General features: G+C 37.5%; 1 protein-coding gene across 1 annotated transcript in view; it reads right to left on the bottom strand.

Annotated features, from left to right (window-relative positions):
• The window catches only part of JMY (junction mediating and regulatory protein, p53 cofactor), a gene marked incomplete at its 5' end in the record, with an annotated part of 61,656 nt that overhangs the window by 33,899 nt on the left and 12,006 nt on the right, over positions 1-15,751 (bottom strand). Inside the window, one exon of the mRNA XM_082497689.1 lies at positions 6,481-6,654. Within this exon, the coding sequence (XP_082353815.1) occupies positions 6,481-6,654 (174 nt within the window). The remainder of the gene's footprint in view (positions 1-6,480; positions 6,655-15,751) is intronic.

The raw sequence follows: 15,751 nt of genomic DNA, 5'->3' as shown, positions 1-15,751 counted from the left end.
TTCACCTTCCAGACATGCAGATTTAAGTGATCAGATACATGCCATAGTTTTATTCTTAGCAGCCACATATCAAGAGGTCAGGTTCCTCAATGATTCAGACTACCAGCTTGCCTTCAATCAGATCGCCTGTTTAAAGCATTATTTTTTCAGAAAGCCCATAAGGCCCTGATTTTAACTCAGCAAAATGTTTTGCTGTGAGTTCATATAATAAATCCAGAGGATTTATAGTTCAGAAAGTAAGCAGAGACTGGCATACAACCCTTCTGAAACAGACTTTAAGACTGTAAAGACTATCACACCGTAATTCAGCATATTACACCAGTTTCTCAGACAAGAAAGCAGTATTTTCAACAAAGTTTATGACCTTCATTTGCAAATTCAGCCATTTTGCATAAAACTTAGATTGCCTTTTCTTCCCTACTCTACCAGTTTTTCAAAAGCCAAGTTTATTCGACTATGATTTCTGATTATGTGAGGACACATCAACCACAGATATGCTAAAAGAGACTTAAAAATTCTTTGAAGTATTTCAGTCTCTCCACTGACTAGTATGTTAGGATTTTTTACCAAACATTTTTCATCAACTTATCAGCAAGTCACTAGTCTGTAAGTGCTGGAGGGTGTGGTTCACAAACTAAGAGGAATGAAATTGAGCTGACTGCCATGCAAGTGATTATACATTTTAATCAGTGCTGCTTTAGTATCCTCCAATGTGGCTTGTGTAGCTTTGTATTCATGTTTTCACTGCAAGACCACCATGCATTCAAAAATATTATATGAGACTGAAAAAAATAAAAACGCACAATTCAAAAACCAGCTCACTGAGACATCAGTTATTCAAGAACCAATGATAAAAACATGGATTTAGTAATACAGAACTCATCCATTTGATATATGGGTGCAACACTACAAATTAGTAGTATGAAGCATGGACATCCACTCCCTTTCCAGGTCCCATCTTCAGTTGACTGTGAGACTTTTTTTTTTTTAAGTATTCTCTCAAGTACTTAAGTAGTTCTCTCTATTTTGCTAGATATTCTCATCCTTAAACTTATCTTCTCCTTTGAACTTGTTGCATACTTTGTGAAAAATTTTTAACCAAAACTTAAAATGCTCAATGCAGCATAATTTACTTCTACATATTTAATTTTACACAAATCAAAGTCAAATTAGTTATAAGGTTCCCTACTGCAATTCACCATCAAGTATTAAACCATGCTAATGCTAATAAAGCATTCTATAATTAAAAAAAAAAACCCTGAACTTGATGAATTACCAGGCTATATGCTGTTCTAATCTCTTATTTCCAGTGCTACACCTCAACATTAGTGTGAAGTCCTTAAAAACATCTCACATACAAGTAAATTAACATGTCACTGAAAATAATGAATATGTATACAATGAAACTAAGAGTGCTTTTAAATATATAATTACATTTTAATGTTCTCATTTCCCGGAGATGAATTGAGAGGTAACAATGACTGTAGGATCTCACCTGTATCAAGATACTATCACTTCTCAGTTAAGCAACAATCCAGCCCAACTCAGACCTTCAGGAATGCTTGTGTCAAAGTCTTGCTGGCATCTACATGTAGGTTATGAAACAATTTATCTTACATTTTATCTTTAGTCTAATTCCAAGCACATTAAAAAAGGGGCAGGAAAAGCATGAAAAAAGAAAGCCTCCCAGTTATTTTACCTGGGGTTTGATGAAACACAGTGCCTACTCGACATGCCTGTGAAGTACTGTCTACAGTTGTAAGACCACAAAAATTCAAAGTAGCAAGGTAGATTCTTTCTCTCTATAAAGACTAGTGAACAAAACTGTACATATATAAAAGGCTTTGGGTTCTTGCCCATGAAGTTATTATTTTGACAGAATTTTTAATTTTTTTTTAAAATAACCAGATTTGGTATCCTGTATATCAAAGAACATATCTTAGTCTTAAAGGACTTAAAGCTTCATCATATTAACCTGTCAGTAAGTTCTATAGCCAAATATCAACACTAACTGGTCCCTCTGCTCCATACTTTCAGAAGATGGCTACACTATATATGGAGGATGTAACAAAATTAAGATTTAACTATCTGAAATCAAAGGCACCGGACCACAGGCATCTATCTACTCTGCTTCTTCCAAATTTCAGAAGTATTTCACTTTCAGATTCCCAGCTACTTATGCCTACTACTTCCCACTTTTCTGCTACGGCAATGTGTATTCTTAACGGACAAAAAAAAAAATGTTAAATTTTCACATGGAAATGATTCATTTTTGGTAAATGAAAAATTTGTGGGTATAAATGTGAAACATTTATAGGACCAAAATTTCACAGCTTTTTTTAGTTCATTAAAAGCCTGATTTCTAGCAGAAAGAGCATCTTAAAATCGATTCAGAATTCTGAATTAATGCTAGATAAAATAATCTATAATTTATATAATATATAAAATAATCAAATATTGTTTGCCCTGTGGTTTTAAGTTCACATTTGTCTTCCATATTTTTGGAAAAATATGGACATAGCCCAAAACATATAATACAGCATTTGAATAACAGGCATCAGGCAAATGAAGCTTATGTTACATCTGAGATTCTGAAATTGGGAGTAGTAACCCAAACAGTGAAATTAACATTCTAAAACTTACTGGTTAAGTGTCTTTACACATAATTACATCTAAACTAGAAACAGTCCAGAAATAATGAAATTTAAAAATACCTATACAGATTCAGCACAGCTTTTATGTGCATATAAATTATAATACTGTCTTCAATTCCTTTACTATACCTTCTTCAGCATTCAGTGAACATAATTATAGTTCTGACTGCTTGGCTGGCTTATCACAGAATCACAGAATTATCAGAGTTGGAAGGGACCTCTAGAGATCATCTAGTCCAACTCCCCTGCTAAAGCAGGATTGCCCAGAGCACATTACTCAGGACTGCATCCAGGCGGGTCTTGAAAATCTCCAGAGAAGGGGACTCCACAACCTCCCTGGGCAGCCTGTGCCAGTGCTCTGTCACCCTCACCATAAAGAACTGTTTCCGTGTATTTGAACGGAACTTCCTGTGTTCTAACTTGTGCCCATTGCCCCTCGTCCTGTCACTTGGAACCATTGAAAAGAGCCTGGCTCCATCCTCCTTCAACCCACCCTTTAGATGCTTGTACGCATTAATAAGGTCTCCCCTCAGCCTTCTCTTCTCCAGGCTAAAGAGTCCCAGCTCTCTCAGCCTTTCCTCATAAGGCAGATGCTCCAAGCCCTTACCAATACAACTTTTTACACTTTCCATACAAAATATGGTCATGCTAGACACACAGAATATGTCTGGTAAGCATACCTTACATTTTAATCTTGAAATGAGTATAGACTTGCTTCTTTGATGAGCATTTCTCAATTTGATAGTAACATTCATCACAAATTGGCTCTTATTTGTGTGTCCCCCATAAAGGGCTTGGGTCAAGCAGGATTATTCCCATCTCATATATATAAAAAGAAAAGTAAGTCCCAAACACTGCTGTGCTTGCAGTATCCAATTTTTTCAAAAACGCATGGTTATCTGGTAAGCATTTTGCCATGCTTACAGGGAGGCCCCCATGGATTTGAGAAGCACTTCTAAATACTAAGCATTTCCATGAACAAAACTAGGTTTCTCAAGCTGGGAGCCCAAAAAGGTGAGAAACGCCACTACTGAACACATTGTTCTAGGGTCAGATGACTAGTCCATAATTAAATAGAAATTTTGGCAGCAGTCACTTTTCCTGAGTGACATTTTGGCAGAAGTCAGTTTTCCATAGTGGTATTTCATTTCATCATAAGCTGTCCTTTTCTCCTTCCATAATCTTCTACCTGTTTCATTACATTTTCCAAATTCAGCGATATTTAAGTGCTTCACAACACTGCTTTGACTCCTTAACCACACTAAATGATCCATCCTCCACACTAAATGAGGCAAAATACACCTGAAAAACTAGCGTAGTATCAAGTTAAAATATAAAAAACCCCAGAGACTTCTACCATGTCTGTTATAGAAAACACTAATTCACATTTTCAATCTTCTAAACATTTTAACTTTGCTACAAACTTTTGCTCTGGGTAGTTTTGTTTTGGGTGTGCCATTCCCCCCTCCCCACCCCCCAGAGAAAGAATCTGCAGATAATACAGCAGTCCTACTCTAATAAGCCTCCGCTGAGTGGACAGAATTTTGTGTTTGTTTCTCCCTTCCCTCCCGTAGGCTTTTCTCTTGCTACAAGTTTCATGGCAACAGCAGAAATTTAACACCCAGCTGATACATCTTCCAATTTTTGTCTTGCTCCAAAAGGAGAAGACAGTGAACACTCTTCTCAAAGATTAAAGGCAACACAAATAATTTCCTCCTAAATTCATTCTGAAAACTGACAAAATGAAACTGACTACTTATTAAAAACCCCAAATTCTTAAAAAAACAAACTGAAACAACTTTGACAAATCAAAACCGGATTCCTAATACAGAAAATGTCTAAAAGTGTTAAATAATTACAGAAGGCATATGCAATCTTGACTAAATACTACTATTTGTATACAAGCTTAATTATCCTTGTAACTTATTTTTTTGTTTTAGTAACACTCTGCAGGTTCTTCCTTCCTTACCCTGCCCTACATCCAAACTTTATCTTTCTTCTTGTCACCCTTTATACGTAAACAGTATTAGATGTTTACAGCTCCCATTTCACTGAGGTAGTAAGCATCAGAAATACTTCTGCTATGCATGAAAATGGAGCTAACCCCAGCAATAAGGGTTTATATAAACCTAAGGAGCCTTGTTCCATTATTAAGCCTCCCAGAAAAACATATGCAGCAAGTTAACACAAACCATTTCATGCACAAGTTCTATTTATAAAGCAATTCTTTCACCCTAGCTACCCAGCATAATATATGTTTTGTCATCATAGATACAAGAACTGCTTTCTCTCAAACAATGAAATGAAAAACAAGAGATGGCATCTTTCTCTACCACATAATACAGATGACCAAGTTCTATAGCTCAAAAATTGCCAAGTTAGGAAGAGAACTTAATGTACATTAGATGCAACTATGTAAAACTAAAATAATCAACCACAGAAGTTTACCAAGGTTGTTCTTCCAGGAAAAATAGAAATTGAGGTATTTTAAAGCTGGAATTCAAGATACCATTGAAGTTAAAAAAAAAAAAAAAAAGAAAAGAAACACACAAAAAATCCAAAACAAAACACAAGGCAATTCATATTCCCTACTCAATATATTTATCTTTTCTTGCTTGACAAACGAACAAAACAAAAAAAAAAAGCATCTTTTCGTCTCCTACAAATTCAAATAAAATGGGAGCAATTTAATTTGCTTTGAAGAAGGCTTTTTATTAAATGTAGTGTTCATAATCTTCAGCCATATAATACATCTGAAAAAAATATTCATCCCAATTCTCTGTGCTGCAACATTTATCATTCAGCGGGAAAAAAGGAACTTTCAGTTCAAATATCATCACATTATCTCATTGAGTTAGTTTCAGATTGCTGAACTTTCTGAAAAATTACTTTATGGGACAGAGCAATAGCTCAAAATAAAACTAGCTTTGGAATTGTAAATTCTCTTGCCTGCCACTCTCTTTCTATACTCAAAACCAGAGAAAAACACTGTAGTTTTAAATTGAAACCAGTAAAAACAATGTTGGCTAACTGAACAAGGTGCCAAGCTGAGATAAATTGACATTTGCAATACAGATTAAATGAAACAAACCCATTTTTGCTTCTATGTTACAAAACATATATTAGGAGAATCAGAAGGCTAGTGTCTTAATAATCTGCACAGGAATTAATGATTTTATCAAAAGTACTTCCAAGATGCAGTAAAGATGAGATTTGATATTTTTAAGTATTTAAAATTAGAACTATTTTAAAACAAATCAAACTTACACATTCTAAAACAGTTTTGACAAAATGTAGTATTATTTATCTGGCTATATTTTTTTTAGCTTAGGAAAATATACTGTTTAAGTGTTACAAAAAATTATATACATTATATGTGCTTCCACATTTAAGTGTGTCACAAGATTAGATAAGAAGCTACTGACTTGTCAGTTTATCAGGTTACCTCAGAAAACTAAAATGAAAAGTAACTTCCTGTATAATCTTTTAAAAGAACTAACAATAGCATAGAAAGAGACATATGTACAGTATCTATTTTATATATTAGTCGGTATTCCCAGTAATCACAACATTCTTAAGTTTCACCTATTAAATTCAGCAATGAATTTGAACAGTCAAACACAGTAAGTTAAACAGGTGACAGTTAGCTACACGTCAGAGACATTCTTACTCGTCAAAAGCACTCCTCTGAGTGGAGGAATCAGAAAAATAGGGTCAGCTTCTAGTGGGAAAACTATCACTGCATATACTGCATAATAAAAGTAGTAAGTAGTTACTAAAATGCATAATCTCCCCATTAATAGAAGTTCAGTTACCTTTACCATACCTTTATCTGCTGTCTTCTAAGCATCGCAAGTTCCCTCATATCTCGGAATGGCTGTAGTAAGTACTGGTAGAGCTCCGTGGTAGCTTCTGCAAGACTACTGTAGGCTTCATCTTCCATTTGATACAGTTCAAGCAGCTCTACCATGCTCTCCGTGTTCTTATGTTTTTCCAGAAGCTGTAGAAAAAATGCCAATTTTAGTGAACATGTTCAAACATTCCTGCTAAAAGTGACAGCAATTTAGAAAACATTTTTAACCCATCCTCTTGTATTATCTTCCCTCTCCCACAAAATCAACACCCAGACAAATGTACAAATTAAAAGAAATCTTAATCCCCACCCACATCTTGATTTTAGCCAGTCAAGTATGACCACGTCTCTGATAACCTTAAGTCAAAACCTGCAGCACTCCTGTTGATTTTTTCTTTAGAAAAGAAAAATCTCTGGAAGGTAATGAATATGAGCACAAAGACAGACAAAAAGCAACTTAGTGCAAGAATCTTGTACTCAAACCAGGAAAAATCTATAATGTAGTAATCAGAAAGTTTCCATTAGTTGGTTTGGTTTTTTTTTTAAAGAAAGGAAATCATCTAAGTATTATAAGCTTTAAAAAATACTTAAAATAAAATACTATGTTTTAATTCATATAAGAAAATACATCAAAGCCTGTCCATTCCTTCCTTTAGTTCTTAAGAAGCTGAAAATTCAACTGTTTGTACAAGTTTGCTACAATGTATGTTTTTAATTTATATGCTTGCTTTGCATCTATTTTGGGCATTTGCCTGGGCAGACCTCACATGCTGCTGGAAATCTTTTACCATTTCTAAAAAAAAATATTCCACTGTTTAACAAAACATAATCTCATACAGGCATGTGGACTACTTGCTGTATTTACAAAGACAAGATTATCTAAAATTAATTCCCCTCTTATGTAATTTTCAAACTCAATGTCTCTTGGCCTTTATATTATAATTGCAAAAGCATGCATTCACAGTCCAAGTTTATTTAAACTTAACATAGATTACGAACGCTACAGAGTAAACACATCATATCTTCTATCTGTTCATTCAAGTCAGATGCCAAGTCTACATGAAATATTCTCAGTACACTCAACCCCATCAAGTTTTATAACTGAAAGACAAAATAGAGGGAACTGCAGATTAGAAATTAAAGCTTTGGTGAACAGTCCTGTGGTGTCTGGTTCATTTATATCCCAGGACACTCAAAAGAAGTCTTGAGTACCATACTGTCTACCTGGTTTGCTCCATTCCACTTACATTGCTATGCTGTGTTTCAGTTACCTGACCATATACATTTTCTTTATAATGCAAACTTCACTTCTGAACATCCCCCTAAGCCCACCTGGGCTTCCTCTGAAGCACTAAAGATTGGCCAAACTCAGAGAGAGGATGCAGAGCAGAATGCAGAGAGGCTCATAGCAGCTTTATTTATGTGCTCAGCATCAAAATGATGGTCAGATGACACACCAGGAAGAGCTCTCCCTCAGCAAGGCTTAGCAGAGATGACGGGCCTGGAAAAGATGGTGTAGAACAGATGTGACATTCCTCAGCAGCATGAGGCAGTTTGTTGCATTACATAAACAATTTCACCTAGGAAATTGTTCCTGTTGCCAAGTCATTTGCTACACCCTTCTGCTGACTTCCAGCAGCACGTAATATTTTGTGGCATTTGAGCTCTTACTGAGAGTACTGGGTAGTGCTTTAATCTAACTTACAATTATAGGGATAGAAGTCATTCCAAGATGTTCTTGGGCTTCAGCCCTAAGTCCCTATGGATTTCATGCACTATTCCTGTCCACTAGCTGTTTTAACCATCTAGTCTATAAAGCCAACTTCTTCCTCAGCTCCTCTTGATTGTTGCTAGTGCCTATAAACAAAATTGCCATACTCAAGCCTTCTCATACTTCCCCCGGCACTATCAGACAAACCCCTTGCATTCCCAAAGCTGTTATTACCCCTCTGTCAAGGTACTGAAAAACCAAACCTTTCATCTCAAGCCACCCATTGGAAGAAGGGTCTCTACTATAAGCAGCAGATCTACAGCACATTGTAATTTTAATTTCCTTTTAGTTGCTTAGTCTACTTGTACCTTAAATATCTAAATTAAATAAGTTTACACATTTGTTTCATCCTGAAACCCTACTATTCTACTAGGATGCAAATACTAGAGGGCAACAAAAAAAAAAAAAAGACAAAAATACAATGCAGGGCTTCCTCGCTCCCCCCCTTTACAGACCATTCTTAAGGCCTATTTAATAGTCCTGATATTCTGGACAACAGTCACAATTTTGCAGAAGTTGGAGTGAAAGTGCCAGGAAATAAAGGACCATTTCAATTTTATGACCACCAGTATAGTACAAAGACATCTTAAAGACATTAAAAGCAAGCATCTATTTATAACTAGTCAGTTGTTCAGTGAAAGTCATGTCCATCACTGGAAACAGTATGAATAAAGTAATGAATTATAACTACATTCTTGCACATCAATGGGCATCATTTCAAGTTCTTGTTCACATCCAGCTCTATTTGGTCTGCTGCTGGGATTACCCCAATCCTAAACCTAAACCTCATCTCCTTCAGAAAACACTCAACAAAAAAAAAACACAAGCGAGGGCAGGTTATTCATACAGAATATATGTATTCTTAAACTATTAACACAAGGTAAGCAACCATTCTTCCTTCCTAAGGCAACGATGCACACAGAATCAATTTCCTGTGCCTAATGAAGACCTTCCTGAATGCAAATGGTGATGAAATTTCATTTATACTACAGTTGCCAGAAAACATGTAACAAAACATGAAAACTGATGTGTAAACCACAGAGCATCACCTTACTTGGTTTGGACCAAAAAGCATCTGAATAGCTATATTCTTCAAAACAGGTAGGAAGGTTACCAACTTGTGAGTGCCAGTTACATACAGCCCCGTTACATCCATCCACCTATTAACAAGTTCTTCTACAGGCTCATTCAGACAGCATTTTGGGGAAAAAGATCGGAACACTAACTTTCTTCTACAAAGGTTGCAAACCAGCTCAAAAGCACATTGGAATTACATTGTCCTGTCAGATCAACACCATAAAGTTGCTGCCTCAAATTTCACTTGGGTTAAAAGTCACATGAGAGGTAGAAGAAAGCAAAGAAGTGTGAAAAAATCCAGTTTGGACAAACAACACAGAGAAATTACGACATGCATTTGAAATTACAAGTTATGATATGTGCCCATGCGGCCAAGAAGGCCAATAGAACCCTGGCTTGTATCAGAAATAGCACAGCCAGCAGGACTAGGGAAGTGATCGTCCCCTTGTTCTTGGCACTGGTGAGGCTGCACCTCCAATACTGTGTTCAGTTTTGGGCCCCTCACTACAAGACAGACATTGAGATTGTGGATTGTGTCCAAAGAAGAGCAACAAAGCTGGTAAAGGGTGTAGAACACAAGTCTTATGAGGAGCGGCTGAGGGAACTGGTGTTGTTTAGCCTGGAGAAAAGGAGGCTGAGGAGAGACCTTCTTGCTCTCTACAACTACCTGAAAGAAGGTTGTAGCAAGGTGGGGTGTCAGTCTCCTCTCCCAAGTAACAAGTGACAGGACAAGAGGCAATGACCTCAAGTTGCACCAGGGGAGGTTTAGATTGGATAGTAGGAAAAATGGCTTCATGGAAAGCGTTGTCAAGCACTGGAACAGGCTGCCCAGGGAAATGGTTGAGTCACCATCCCTGGAGATATTTAAAAGACGTGTAGATGTGGCACTTAGGGACATGGTTTAGTGGTGGACTTGGTAGTGCTTGGTTTATGGCTGGACTTGATCTTAAAGGTCTCTCCTAACCTAAACAATTCTATGATTCTCTAAACACAGTTTAAAGGAATACAGAAGGGGCAGACTATTTTCTCACTTTTTGGAACTGATGTGATTACCAAACACCAAGTCTTCACCAATACAGTGTGGTATGAATAGAAGACCGATAGCTTTGATTCTGCTTCTAGACAGTCTTGTAAGCCTCATGAAGACTCCAGGCTGCTTTATTGCCACCAGTCCTAAAGGGACTGACAGAGGAGACAGATGGTGCTAAGCCGTCTGCATAGAGGACTGTTCCCACTTTGCTCAACAAAGCAGTCTGATGGAAGCTTTCCTGTTCTGGATCAGTCAGCTGAAGCATTTTTTTTTTAGCTGGCCATCATCCAGACAGTATTCAGACTATCGGATAACAATAACAGTGAGTCTAGCACAGAATCCACTGAATTAATAATGCCATAAGGCAAAGCAGGCCTGCCATAAACTCACAGGTAGTTTAACTGTGTACGTTCCAATTTTCACACAGGCAGTACCTAGATGATACACTACATTAGAAACATGAAAAGTCAGCTAATACCTTTTAGTAAGATGGAGACATTGGTTAAGCTGGCAAAATGCCTAAACCAACCTCATACCTTAAAACTATGCAGTTTTCAAGCTGTTAGCATAAAAATCATGAACAATTTTTGTGGCATGTTTTAGGCCCCACTCATGATTAATTCCCAGCACAGACATTTGGTGTTACTGTTCATTTACTTCAACAGTCTCAGTATGAATTTTTTACTTTCACAATTTTTTAATTATATTATTTAAAGAAGTGGGTGGAGGAGTGTAGAGTAATATCCTGTACAGGCCTGACTAGCACTACATCCATTGAATACTGCATTTATTTTAAGAATCGTGTTTCACAGATGTTACATTGTCCACAACTAAATGAATTCATATATTTTAGGGAACTATTATGCAGATAGACTCTAACCAGCAGGAAATACATTTTTTTCAATTTAATAGCACATATATTTGAACTATATAAACAAAGGCTATTTCTGCCTTCAGTGTTTTGTTTTTGTTTTTTTTTTTTTTTAAATATTTTGTCCATAAAACTCTAAAAGCATAACAGCAGACAGTTCAATTATGTGAGGGTTGACCTCAGTTGGGTGCATAATCCAAAGCTTGATTTAAGCAGCGAAGAGTCAAGTCTTAAATTTCCTCTGCTATTACTCCCAAAATTTTCCCTGTGATTCCTATTTTATGTTGTGTATTTTATAAAAAGACTGCAATATGACACATATGCATTTTCAGCTAAAACAGGTCATAAAGATATTTTTCAGTCTCTTCCTAAGCTTCTTCCTATTTTTGGAATAACAGTAATTACAGAATGCCACATTTTCCTATGAATTTAGATTCTTGGAAGCCTTATAGTATTACTTGCCATTTCCAGGATGAATTCTAGAGATTTTTTAAATTGGAGCAGCATATTTAAGATCACAGATAAAACTAAAGATAGTTTTTTTCAAGAGAGAAGTACAGTACTGCAGATAGAGTAGTTTTCAGATACTCCACCCTTTCCACTGAACAGGAGTCCTGAGACTAAAACACCAAATCTTCCTGCTGATACATTTGCAATAGTCTGCAATTAGCTCTAGACAATGAATTTGAGAGAAGCTCCAAAGTACATAAAATTTCGACACAAAATGTTAGCAACTGCACTTAGACTGCAGCTTCTTATTTCAGAATGTGCTTAAAAATGTTTCTATTCTCTCTCTTTTTAAGCTATTTTTACATACACAAACAAAAATTGTTAAAAGCAAACACTCCCACATGTCCTGGTAATGAGCAGGAGTCTCAAGTACATGAAATCTGTACTATAGGTAAACTGCTTTTCTCTCTTACACACACAGTCCTTTATTTATGTCACCTGTTGTGGTTAAAAGATCAAGCCTTGCCAGGACATTTGGCTTTCTGGTTTGCGTGGCTGCATTGCCATCAACAATCCTTACCTTTGTTATACAAAAAGACCATTTGCATTATTTTAGCAGGTGAAGGCCCCAGTAACAGACCAAAGCCTGACTCTCTCATACAGACCTAAAATACATTTTACTGTTGGGGCCAAAATCACCTAAGAGAATACAACAGATGGATACAGAGTTGGGATAGTATGAACAAATAAGGTAACACTACCCATCATGAGAAGTGCTGGAACCTGCATTACATCTAAGTCCTTAAGATTAAAAGAAGATACAAACAGGTGACTGCCATATTAAACTTACTTGGAAACCACACAGTTTATAATTGGTACTTAAAGCAATCATCCACCTACTGAGTGGACCAGGCTTCTGAAGATAAAGAAGTGCATGCCAATACACTGCAAAGGTTATTGCCTGGATTTTGGGGGAATCTTCTGAAGGGCTGTTTACAGAAGGACTGAGCTAATTAAAATACTCAAACCAAACACCCACATAAAACACACATAACAAACAAGTTCAAAGTTCGCAGTTACTCTAAGAAACAAACTGCAAACACATGCAAGCAAAACAAAAACCAAAAAAAGGTATCAGGAAGTAGAACACAGGGTGTTTAAAACACAAGAAATAAAAAGGACCACTTCCATAAGATGTGTCTTCCAGCCCTCTGAAGAGCTTCTTATATCAAGTGAGACACATTTTTCCTCTTTAAATCCTATTTAAAACAGTCTTTTAAGATGCAGAGAGGCTATGTACCTCAGTAAACGTGTGCAGAGACGTATTGGGTGTAAGTGGCAAGGTTTTTGCAACAGGGGTCTACAGGGATGGCATCTGTGAGACGATGATAGAAGCTTCCCCTATGCCTAATAGAGACAGTTTCGGCCAGCTCCAAGGAGGCCCCACCCGTGGCCAAGGCTGAGCCCATCAGTGATGGTGGTAGCACCTCTGTGATAACACATGTAAGAAGGGGGAAAAAACTGCTGCACAACAGCAACTGGAGCCAGAGAGAGGAGTGAGAATATGTGAGAGAAACAGTTCAGCAGACACCGAGGAAGAATGAGGGGGAGGAGGTGCTCCAGGTGCTACAGCAGAGATTTCTCTGCAGCCCGTGGTGAAGACCATGGTAAAGCGTGTTGTCTCCCTGCAGCCCATGGAAGTCAGGCAGATATCTACCTGGCAGCCCATGAAAGAACCTACACCAGAGCAGGTGGGTGTGCCCAGGAAGCTATGACCCCATGGAGAGTCTGCGCTGGAGCAGGCTCCTGGCAGGACCTGTAGCCAAGTGAAGAGAGAAGCCCACACTGGAGCAGGTTTGCTGGTAGGACTTGTGACTCCATAGGGGACTCATGCTGGAGCAGTCCATTCCTGAAGGACTATACCCTGTGGAAAGGACCCACATTGGAGAAGTTCATGTAGATCTATCTCTCGTGGGAAGCACCCCACGTTGGAGCATGGAAGAGTGTGAGGAGGAAGGAGTGGCAGAGACAATGTGTTATGGACTAACTGCAACCCCTATCACCATTCTCCTGCACCCCTGAGAGCAAGGAAGTAGAGAAAATTGGGAGTGAAGTTGAGCCTAGGAAGAATTAACGGTTGGGTGGAAGGTGCCTTTAGATTTGTTCTTATTTCTTATTATCCTACTCTGATTTGATTGCCAATAAATTAATTTAATTTCCCCAAGTCAAGTTTATTTTGCCTGTGAGTGTAACTGCTAAGTGATCTCCCTGTTCTTAGCTCTACCACAAGCCTTTTGTCATATTTTCTCACTCCTGTCCAGCTGAGGCAGTGGAGTGATAGAGCAGCTTGGTGGGCACCTGGTGGCCAAGTTCAACTCGCTACAAGACAGCCCACCAGAAGGGTAAGACCAGCACGCTGCAGATTACCTGACTTCTTTTCACTCATATCAGTTATCATCACTTATACTTAGGTTGCTGCTAGGACAGCAGCAATCACTTTTGTCGTGTTCATTTACACTGCCTACCAAAATGCGCCTCATTTCAATACGTTACCTGTAATACAAGTCCACAGAAAAGGAAGAGAACTGAACTGTGCAAGAAAAATTGAAGTAGTATTTTAATGTAGCGAAGTGAGCCAAAACATTATTTCCATGTATGCATCATTACTGAACAATGCAACTTCTCTCCTCCCACCCAAAATTCTAAATTGATGTCTCAGCAGAACTGCATGTATATATATAACTTGTTGGAATATCACAAGGCTCAGGCTTAAAGCTGCCAACTCTGACAACAATGTATGGCACACTAGATCCCTTCTGAAAGCTCATGAGGGAGATGTAAACAATTAAAAACTAAGCTTCTCCTTTTCTGTAAAAAGGACAAACGTAATACCATGGTAAAGTTGCGTATATTTTAAGATGGTACTCATCTGATCACCCTACCTTACTGTGCGATACGGCTGTGCCACTTCTGAGTTATGCTCTCATGCCAAATGCCTATAAAAATCAGGTGTTTGTTTGAATTTAGTGTATTACTCAGAAGAGCACAGCCACAAATAAGCTACTGAAACCATAGCAAAAAAGGGCTAATTGCACAGGAGTGCTCATTGTACAGGAGTGCTAGGCTTTTTTCTGCTGTTAGTAACACTGAAATAAGTATTTACACTGTAATGTAATTTGATGAATAAAATAGATGTTTACCGTATTTCAAAGTCATTATGGCACTCTGGTATGCCTTCACTTTGGAAAGGGGCAAAATAACTAAAAGATAAAGTCATGAATCATTGATCAGTTGGAACATGGTAACTCTGAACAAGATGACTTCTAGGCCACACCTAACCCTGAAGGCTTGGCAAAGACCTTATTTTACACATGTCCTAATGAGTTCTAAGTAAATTTTTTTCTGCAGGAGTCCAATAAAAGAAAAACAAAAACACTAAAGCCAGAAGACTGAGAACATACATAAGTGTTCATGCTGTGCTATGAAAGACAACTTTTGGTCCACAGACCCTCTTCTTCTGTGCTTCTGAACTACGCTATCAATCAGGAAAACATATTCAGGACCCCCAAAACTGACAACTGTCTAAACAAACTAATAGTTGCACACAATGAATACATTTACTTAACAGTTACAACAATGCTACTCTTAAAATCATTTGTATAACATTTGCAATGCCAGGACAAAGGCCTAGCCAAATACCCACCCCGCTAGACAGCACATGTTCTTTTTCAAAAAAAAGGTGAAAATTTGATGGGAAGAAAAAAAAAAATTAAGAGGTATCATCAATTTCACTCTGAATTCAGCCCATGGGAATCCTATCAGACACATTGAATTAGTATTCTTACCAGATTTTCAATGCTTTTGGCATGGTAGCATATATTCTCGAATGTCTGATAAAGCTAACATTAGACTTCCAAAAACCTAATTCAAAGCGAGTAAAGCATTGTGACAATACCAGATTCAAAACACTGGTACATGTGAATTTATGTTTTAAAGCTGAGCTGAGCTAATGGCTTGCTCCTACTGAAAGAAGATCACATTTCCC

The sequence above is a fragment of the Vanellus vanellus genome, assembly GCF_965231255.1.
Source record: "Vanellus vanellus genome assembly, chromosome: Z".
Classification (NCBI taxonomy): Eukaryota; Metazoa; Chordata; class Aves; order Charadriiformes; family Charadriidae; genus Vanellus; species Vanellus vanellus.
The sequence above is the reverse complement of the archived record's forward strand: the minus strand, read 5'-3'. Positions and strand labels throughout refer to the sequence as shown.